The sequence below is a fragment of the Lates calcarifer genome, unplaced genomic scaffold (assembly GCF_001640805.2).
Source record: "Lates calcarifer isolate ASB-BC8 unplaced genomic scaffold, TLL_Latcal_v3 _unitig_844_quiver_1300, whole genome shotgun sequence".
Classification (NCBI taxonomy): Eukaryota; Metazoa; Chordata; class Actinopteri; family Centropomidae; genus Lates; species Lates calcarifer.
Window position 1 is genome coordinate 1 of NW_026118035.1, and position 9,948 is coordinate 9,948.

Genomic DNA, 9,948 nt, shown 5'->3' on the forward strand with positions numbered 1-9,948 from the left:
GGTCATAAGGCAAAAAGGCACAAAGAAAGATACTGCTAAGAAAAAGACACATGGCAGTAGCCTGACCTTTGTCAAATGTCATTTGCCTAAAGAAATCAAACTTGAGTAGTGCCCACTACTCACATCAGAGAAGCCTCCTTTCCTCAGCACCATCCCTGTGCTTTAGAGACAAAGAGATTTAAGAGTATAGGGAACAAATCATAGAAACACATCAGTTCCGATGTGCACAAAAATGTAATATCTAACAGCACAATGCCCTTGAAAAAGTTGAAGAGGAAACAAGGAAGGAGGACATAAGGGCCTAATAATGCCCAGACTTGAAAGCCACAAAAAACCTGCCCAACATCTTAATCATAGCCATTCACAGCTACTCCCCATCAAGCTTAAACAAATGACAGCAAAAAAAACAAAAAACAACAAAAAGGAATTTCCTTAATCTGCCAACCCGAACACACTGAAGAAGAGTCAAAGCTTTAATTTCTGCCACAGGTGTTGCTATTAAGTGGTGACTGTAATTTAAATGACAGCTTAAATACATTTTCCAATATTTTCATTGTCAATAAATGTTACTTTGTCAGTGTTGTGATGTCAAAGTCAGTAGCAGCTACTTCTCTCACTCTGATTATGACAACAATTCAGCTGAGCTGCTTACATGCCAATCCCTTGGTGGATCTCAAACTGCCTGTCTTCCATTGGGAGCTGTGGATCTGTCAATCACCATCAAAGCCTCCCAGTTGCTAGGCTTATCTGTGTGAAGAACTTATTCTCAGATAAGGCAATCTGGCAGAATGAAACATTCTTATCCATAAAGCACATCAGACACCTTATCACACACTCGCAACACTTTAACCTTTAATATGCTACTGTGCAACACCCATCTGCTCGCTGGCGTGGTCATGCAAAGGCAAAGGAAGTAATTGCCTTCACAGAATACGTCATGTATAGCATGTCTGTCATCCTTTCCTCCCGCTATCAATCTCACACCTTTTTTCCTTACCATGAAATACAGACTCAAGGAACATCCAGGTGATCCCTTTTAATTTCACCTATTTTAAATGGTAGATGGTCTGTACTTATATAGCGCTTTTCCAGTTTTCGACCACTCAAAGCGCTTCACACTACAGATCACATTCACCCATTCATACAGCACTTGTTCTATACATAAGTGCTTTCTAGCACATACACACACATTCACACACCGATGACACATCGGAGGCAAATTGGAGTTCAGTATCTTGCTCAAGGATACTTCGGCACGCGGACTGGAGAGCCGGGAATCGAACCACCGACCTTCTGATTGGCGGGCGACTGCTCTACCTCCTGAGGTTTATCTTAGCAGGCCCTTAATCAGGAATTGTCCTTACCAGCTTTCCAATAAGTAAAGAGACACATGTAAATTTGGAAATTGACTCAATTAAGGATTAATACACTCAAAAATGTAAATAAAAGGTAAATGAAAGAATGACAGAAAGGAAGCAGGTTGGAAAATAGTACAAATGAGAGGGTGCCCTGGGGACATAGGGCTTTGAGACACCAACCATGTATTGGTGACATCCTCTGTTGGGTTTTGTTCCCCATCTCTCTCCCCTAATTTTCTGCCAGCTCTCACCTGTCTAACAGAGGTATTAAATGTAACTGCAACAACTACCAAAGAGCAGGCAATCCAGCATCCAGCTGTTCAGAAGAACACTTTGTGTGGGACACTGTACGTCCTCTCAAACTCATGGGAGAGCGGCAGCAAAGGAGGATGTTCGGCACTCAGGAAACAGCCTCACAGTCTGAGCGGCGGGATGAATCTTTAAAAGGTGTGTCAGGCCATTTTTGCTGTTGGCAAAATAACCTTCAGCTCTATAATTCAGCAGGGGAACTGAGGGAGCATTTCCTCCGTATGCGAGACAGGAGACTCAGAGAAGAAACATCACAATCAATGAGTGTAGGAAAAAATGAAGGAAGACTACAACAAGAGACACGTAACAAATAAAAATATCTGTGGAAGAGTAAGAGGGAGTGAGGGAGGAACAGTGGAGCCAGTGTACAGAGGACACTCGGACTTGCTGAGCTAATTGCTGTGATGGATTGGTCTTATTCCCCTGAGCTCCTGCTCCTGCAATAACACAGGAAGATGAACTTTGCCAATCTGCACGTTAGGCAGTTATGAAAGAACTTTAAACTGTTAATACAATTGCTGTTGTTGTTGTGTTGGGATGGCAGCAGCAGCAGGAGCCTACTCAGAGCTAATATTGTATATGGCAGAATGGATTTCTCAGAGGAAATCACTGTGGGCGCTCCCTGGGTCAATTTTGCATTTGATTAGTGGAAGGCTATTGTCTAGATATTAAAGGAGTGATCATTTTTCTGATGTGATTAATTCATCAGCTGTGTTAAGGCGATGCTTGCTTGCTTGCCTCTTGCATGTGAGGGAGGAGCCCGGAGGCTGCCCACGTGAAGCGAGGGAAGCGTGAACAAACAATACACACAAGTACACACACTGAACCAACCTTCACTACTGCAACCTACACACTGCAGAGACCAGGGCTAGCACCCTCGCATTAATCAATACTACTCTTAACGAGGCTCCCCTTCTAATGGTTCAACCAACCACACGCATGCGCGCACATACACCACATTTCTCACAGGGAAGCCCTGATTAAGTCATAGCAGCCTCCTTTCCTAAATGGAGTGTTGCGTCGGAGCTGAGCTGAGTTGAGAGGAGAAGATCTTTAATAACGGAGGAGGGCAGCCTCCAGGGAAAGACCCCTGGAGAGAGCAGTCACGTGTATGGAGTACCCAGACCACTGTCTGTCTAATCACACAGCCAATGCTACTGTACACAGAGCTGCTCAGGGGGCTGCATTAAGCACCTGTGTCTGAGAGAAAGACGGAAAGAAAAGACACATTGGGGACTGTGGTGTGTATGTGTCTATGAAGTGGACACAGAGGTAGTGTGTGGGGTGTATGTGTGTCTGTGTGTGTGTGTGTGGTGTGTGTGTGTGTGTGCGTGGCTGTGTGGTAAAAAGTACATTTCATCAGTTTCGCTGCAGATGAAAACTACAGTTTGACTAATCTCCCCCATCTTCTTCAAGTAATGGATTTTTCTTATTTTTCCATCATAAACAGGGGACACCGAAGCACAACATGGCCTCACACACAAGATCTGAACAACAAAGTCATCACAATGAATAACTCTTGTTTCCATGATAAAAAGAAGGTCGAGAGCAGGACAGGGAGGGCTCTTTTGTATAAGATAGCTTGAATTTACCTGCCCAGCTACACACACACACACAAGGGCACAGATGCACAATACCACCCACAAACACACATGCTGTACATGAATGCACCACCTCCAAGGCCAAGAAAGGCCAAGAAACTCTCCTCTGTATTTTCAGTCATTTGTAAACCTCAAGAGAGAAGACACTGAGAAAATAGTGACAAAAAGCAGCAAAGTTACAGAGATGTAACCATTCTCAACTCTTCTACCAGCATCTGTCTATCCCTCACTTCTTTTTTCACTTGACTGAAAAATGACAGTGGTGGAGAGGAGGCGGGGGACTAAACAAGTGTGAAATCAACAGAAGCAGCGGGATCCTCACAATTAAAATCAAGGAAGGAGACATAATGATGGGTATGATGGCTTGTTTCATGTGTGGCTGGGAGGGGAAAATTAGCAAATGACGGCCTTTCTCTCTCCCCTTCTGTCTTTCTGACTCTCTCCCTCCCTCATCTTTTGAGCACTTGATCAGCAGGCCTCTAATTGTGCATCCGCCTGTATCCTCCCAGAACAGAGCGCTCATGTTGGGATGCTTCCTCATCAGCCAGCCTTGTGCTGCACTCACTGTGGAAATACACACCTCTATTGTGTACAAATACATGTGCAAGCTACTACATGATCACACACATCTAGTCCATCATTTGTGTAACCAAGAGATGGAAACTAAAAAAGTTGCTAACCAAGTTTGAACTTAAAAACAACTTGGTTCTTATTTTTAGCATGTTAACATTGCCATTGTCAGTGTCTAAGCATGTTGATGTTAGCATTTAGCTTGAAGCACCACTAATAACATTGGGCTTGCTGTATTAATTACTGAGATCTGAGAGTGTGGCAGAGGCACTGTAAAGCTAAATGGGGCAAAACACATGAGCAGTGAAATGATTGGACAGATTTTAAACAAATAAAACCAGTTCCAACTTCCCAGCTGCTATTTTTCTCTGGTTGACATTATTGAAAATCAACCTAATACTCTTGAACATTGATACTGAATGATTTTGAAAAAGACTGGATTATTTTCAGTTGCGGTTTTTTCACACTTAATGTCAAATTAATTTATGTGTATTTATGTGGATATTGTCAGACTTACAAATGGATAGCTTAAAAAGGATAAACATCAATGTAACCAGAGATATGCCTGCAGAGGCAAATATAGCCTGTTGAGGCTTGAGGATTAGCTTCGATTAGCCCAGATTTTTTTCATTTTCAACTTGTTGTCTTCAGCCCCAACCAACACTGACTCAAGCTGCTGAAAGTTGGGCAGGTTACACCTGTACACCTCTCAACATCTTTCCTTCAAAACATACCCAACCTTTTTAAAAGACACAGATTCCTCTTAAAGGTCAGATGAAGCATGACTCACTAACTCCCCACAAGGGTTTGTTTTATGCATTTTATGGGACAGGCACAGAAATCACCAGTGGGGCCAAGACTTTCAGAAAATCAAGGTTATTTAGCAAAAACCTTGCAGTCCTCCAATGTGTGGTAGGGGCTGAGGCCACCGGGGTATGTGCTTTAAATTTAGCACGAGAGGAGGAAAGAGCAGCTACTGTATAATAAGCCGGAGGAGAGAATAAATTGAACTTTGACCTCGGCTCCCTTTATAGATGACAGCAGCGACCTTGGGAGGGTGAGAAAGGAGATTGATGACGGGCATTTTGCGTAATGAGCTCACGAGAGAACCCCCCCTCCCTCGGAGGGGAGGCCAGTCATCTTCGACTCAAGTTAAAAAAAAAAAAAAAAGGCATTGCTCATTGTAATCCACAGGAGTCACCTTGCTCCATTCTACCTTCTACATATCAATTATAAGAAGACTGAATCTTCTACATGTAAAAACTGACTGATCCCAAGAGAAACAGGCTGCATTACACCATACATCATGGTTTTATATGACAAAAAAACATTTTTAAAGTCACCTCCATTTGGTCAATTTATATCCTTTTAACAGGACTGGAGTGATTTTAAACTTTACAAACGAAGCATCCTCTATCATCTATCCACTATTCTTGAGTGCTTCAAACAGAAGTCACTGGTTGATGATAAGACAAAAGGTCGCCATGGAAACAGGGATTTTTTTTTCCTGAGACGTGGCCACCATAGGGGCAAAACACGAGATAAACACAGAGGAAGGGAACGGGAGAGATGAAGAGAGAGTTGGTGTGAGACAGAGGGAAAGCTATGTGGAGGGAGTGAGAATGAAACCTGCAGGATCCTAAAAAAATGTGACGGAGACTGAGTGTGAAAACCGCTGAGGCGGGCAGAATGTCACCGCCTGCTGTAGCCTGCGCTCATGGGAAATCATCTGACCTCACAATCTGGGTTACCCCACATTAAGGAAGAGAAAACAGGGGGTCCAGAAAGGGTAGAAAGACAGAACATGTGAGGTGATCATCTGTTTCCCCGCTCCTTTTTTTTTTTCTTCTCCTCTCTCTGTTCTGGGGGGGGGGGGGGGCTTGGGTGTCCTCTTTCTTTCATCCTGTCTCCGTCTTACCTGGAGTAGTGCAGTTCTTAGATCCTTCACTCTCTATTTCCTCCAGGCTGCTGTTGTCCATTTCCTGCAGTAGCCTCCTTCCTCCCCATCTCTCCTGATCCTCAACGCTCTGACTGGAGATGTCGAAACCTAGTTTGTCACAGAAAAAAAGGTCAACTTTCAAAACAGATTTTAAGGGATGTTTCAGTGCAGCTAAAACATCTAGATGGAGCATTTTCATACACAAAATCTTGAGTCTACAACTGATATGATCCCTGAGCTTCAGGACTGACACCAAAACTATCTTTTGTCTTTAAATTAACTTGAAGAATATGTGCATGCCTCAATAAAGTAGTCTATTGTTTCAGAAAATGTCTGATGAAAGAATAAATAAGGGTGTCATAACACCAATCTTACAAGTTCATTACATGTCCCAGTGGTGCGAGATGTGGTCTTGGTCCCAGTTTGTGTCAGACTTTGGGATATCAGGTTTGAGGCAAATCGATGAATGTCTGGTGAATTGTAATGCTACAATGTAAATAAGATTTCTTTCATTTCATGATGTAATACATTTGGTTAGTTTGTAAATGTGGGTAGTAGCAACAGTCACCTTTTGGGATTTTGGTCCTAAACTGAAAGAAACCCTGTGGAGTATTATGGAGCAGTGTTTTTATCAGTGGGTCCCCATTTTGGTTGTCTACAAATATGCACACAGGTGACGTGATGCATGCTCTTACTGGTGGTTTCACGTTATTGCACTGATCTGGCGTTAATGAATCAAAAAACACAACAGTGTGCCAGAAAAGGCCGGGAAGAAGAAGACAGCTAGCAGGTATGGACATGGATAACATGGACATTTTGCTTTATAGATGCTTTATGTGAAAGGAATACATTCATCACATTTGTTACAAGTAACAATTAATGTAAACATCATTTTGTCTGCAAGAAAATTCCACAGGGCACCTTTAATTCTGACAGAATTTTAACACAGGTTGTCGTTGGTTGTCTATATTGGCCACTGGCAAAAGTGTCAGTACAAACAAAGACCAGCAGACTGCTAATTAGAGTATGAGTCTGAGCACACATACAATGCCAACTATTGGTGCTTGACTATTTTCAATAATAGGCCACATTTTAGTCAGTATAAAACCAGTGCTGACCAAAGATATTCAATAACCAATCCTAATGCAAAATGACTTTTTACGAAGGCCAAGCTGGCTAATTAAGCTTCTGAAAGTCAACGACCTATTCATATATATAAATATATAAACTTCTCAAGTAAAGACAAAAGTGACTACAGATATTTCTGCACATTCACAATAAAGATAATCATTAACCAGGCTTTTGATAGATACAAGTTTGTGTTGCAGGTAGCATAGTGCATGTCAAGCAATTTGTTGTATTTTTAATGAACTAAGCTTGTGTTCTCTCTCACATTAAAGTTTGATTCTTTATATAATAGTAGAGTAGTGAACAGCTGGAGGAGTGCGCCACAGATGTGTCAGTTTGGTATCTCTCCCTCCCTTCTCTCCCCCCACACCCCCAATTCATACATTGAAGGGGGAATTTCATGATTTTCCAAAACAAAATCCTCTTGGGGGGTGCAGCAACAGTGCAGCGTGCAAAGTGGGGCTCCCACTGTGGCTACATCTGCACATTCTTCAAGACAGCAGCAACACCAATAAATTCATTTCATACTTCAGAGGGCTCAGCAGGAGCACACTGCCCTTTCCACCCTGCCAACTACAAGTCTGGCCTAAGAGAGGGATTCAAATAGAATTAAAAAGCCCAGTTATTCAGTAGTCCTAAGGGCACGGCTGAACTTCTCACCTGGCCTCACCTTCGGTACACCACACAGCACAGCAGCTACAACAGCAGCGAGGTTTGCGTGCCAGCGCTGTACTGTTCCCTCTCTCCTTCTATCTTTTGCTATCTTGCACATGGAGAGGAGAAGACGAGTGTGGGAATGATTAATGTGCCACTGTGAGGAGGCGTTGAGTGCTCGGCTTCCAGCTCCACAACATCAAGCTCAATTTAGCAGAACTTCATTAAGCGCATCATAAATAATCAACTTTAATTGATATTCCGGCAAGCTGATTAAGAGTTAACAAGAACACAATGGAGACAAGGGAAATGCATTAAACGTCCCAGTGTCGTCTCTGCGCGTCTCTAATTTCGAGCACACGCAGAGAGCAGCACTGTTGCATTTCCATGTAACCAGGATACGCAGTGGGGAGGAAAGAAGGGAAAAAAATGAGTCGCACTGATGATGCACAAATCATGAGTGTATGAATATTCATGCAGGCCTTCTGTCCGTGGAAAGTGATAAATACTTCTCACTTTAAGTGAGGCTGACTCAGTAATCAAGTGGAGTGTTGGGGGCACAGTCAATGACAGATAAAAAGAGAAAGAGAGGAACATGTAGACATCAAGTCAAGTGGTACAGATGTTTGCTGTTAGGAAGTACTGCAGTTATCCATTATCAGGGTTTCATTTGCCTTTAGATACCTTGGTGATTATTTAAGGTACGTGTCAGTTCAGCTTTGACATAAAGTTAGACAAAGGGAGAGGAACACTGTGTTGCCATTTGCAGTATCCTGGAGAGGCGTAGGCCTATACCCTGGGGCTCATTGCCCTGATTTCACTGTTCTGCAGCTGAAACACCTGAACATGCAAGAGCCTCTGCAGCCCTCAGCCCAGAATAGTTCCTCATAGTTAACACTCAGATGAATTCCCATTATAGCCAACTGTGTACCTGTGTAACTGTACTAACACCTTGACGTTTGTCCCAATTTAAAAAAAAAAATTAAATTAAATTGAGACAAAAGTTAACTCTGAAATGATATGACTGTCATTAACTATCCGGGTTAAACCGGTTTTAATTGTATAAAACAATGCACTATTTTGATAAGTCGTTAACATCTTTACGTTTGGGAACATGAGCTAGCTAAAAAAACAAAAACAAAACAACAACAACAACACTGAAGAGTTAGGAGGAACATTAACGCCACAGGGCGAAACGTTCATTCCCCATCAAGACCATGTCACATTTTACGCTGATACCATAACCATACAGTTCAATTAGAAATAACGTGTAACACACTATACGTCCCGGTAAAAATACTGAGAGTAACGTTTGGAGTAAAGTGATAAGAGGAGGATGCTTTCAAGTACGCCGTTTTTCCCACTACAGCTGCCCACAGTTGTGTAAATGTCTCTTTATGTCTTTCAAGTACAGTACAGTTGTATGTTTGCTAACAAACTGATTGTGCCAAATTTCACAGTGTACAGTACTGAAACAAACAAGCTAACTGCTGGGGAATGCAGCTCTCTTTCTCACCGGCATCCCAGCGCTCCGTGCAGGAGCTTGAACAAGCGGCTAAATGCTCACCTGAATTTTCCGCTAAGTAGGAAAACCCCTTCACGATCAGAAGCAAGCCGCCGAACAAGCATATCTGGATTAAAACCAATTCCTTTCGCCTTTTCCGCCTCGCTTTGACCTTCTTCTGATTCGGCATCACTTGGGTCGGCCGATTCCGGAGTCGGATACCCGGCAAAGACTCTACCGCCGCCACATCCATGCGGACCCCCGAAGAGAGAGGGAAGAAAAAAACGAGCAACCTCCTTTAATTCCCAGGGAACTGACTTATCTCCTGGGAACGGTTGAAAAAGTACAGGGAAGAAATTTCAAGGAAGCAAGGGGGAATGTTAGAGAAAAAAAGTTGGAAATTGGTACGGTTCGGATGTTTTGAGGGGGCTGTTTGGCAAACACGGCGAGCTTCGCGCTGAGCCGGGGTTGTCTTCTTATGTCATGTTGAAATGTGGTTTGGGAAGTAGTAAAGCAAAGGACGGCTGCACGAGCTCTCCATGGATGCGTCCGTCTGCTGAGTGCTGAGGCAGAGAGACACTGGAAGAGAGAGGGAGGGAGAGAGAGTGGGGAGTGGGGGTGAGCGCGTGGGCATGCATACGCGCACGCGCACGCACGCACACACACACACACACACACACACACACACACAATGACAAAGTGAAACTCAGATTTCATAAATCTGTAGATTTTATGGTAATGGAAAAAAATATGCTTGCTCTGTATGTGTTCCATATTAACGTGGAAATTTCTATCCATATGATACTATATACTGTGCATAGCGTTCCCTGCTGTGTACTTGTTGGTGTTTTTTATTCATTATTGTCTAATATCAACGTTAAGACT

General features: G+C 43.0%; 1 protein-coding gene across 1 annotated transcript; it reads right to left on the minus strand.

Annotated features, from left to right (window-relative positions):
* Positions 1-5,684: 5,684 nt before the first annotated feature.
* On the minus strand, positions 5,685-9,664 carry LOC108880122 (sodium/potassium/calcium exchanger 3). Its single transcript, XM_018671560.2, has 2 exons — positions 9,127-9,664; positions 5,685-5,885 (listed from the first exon to the last, which is right to left on the minus strand). Exons 1-2 carry the CDS (start codon positions 9,314-9,316, stop codon positions 5,737-5,739), a joined length of 339 nt encoding a protein of 112 aa, XP_018527076.1. The 5' UTR covers positions 9,317-9,664; the 3' UTR covers positions 5,685-5,736.
* Positions 9,665-9,948: the final 284 nt, after the last annotated feature.

Coding starts and splice junctions, on each gene's coding strand:
- LOC108880122 (XM_018671560.2), bottom strand. CDS start 9,316: ATGGATGTGGCGGCGGTAGAGTCTTTGCCGGGTATCCGACTCCGGAAT. Junction 5,886..9,126: donor CTACTTAGCGGAAAATTCAG/GTGAGCATTTAG, acceptor GTGACAAACTAG/GTTTCGACATCTCCAGTCAG.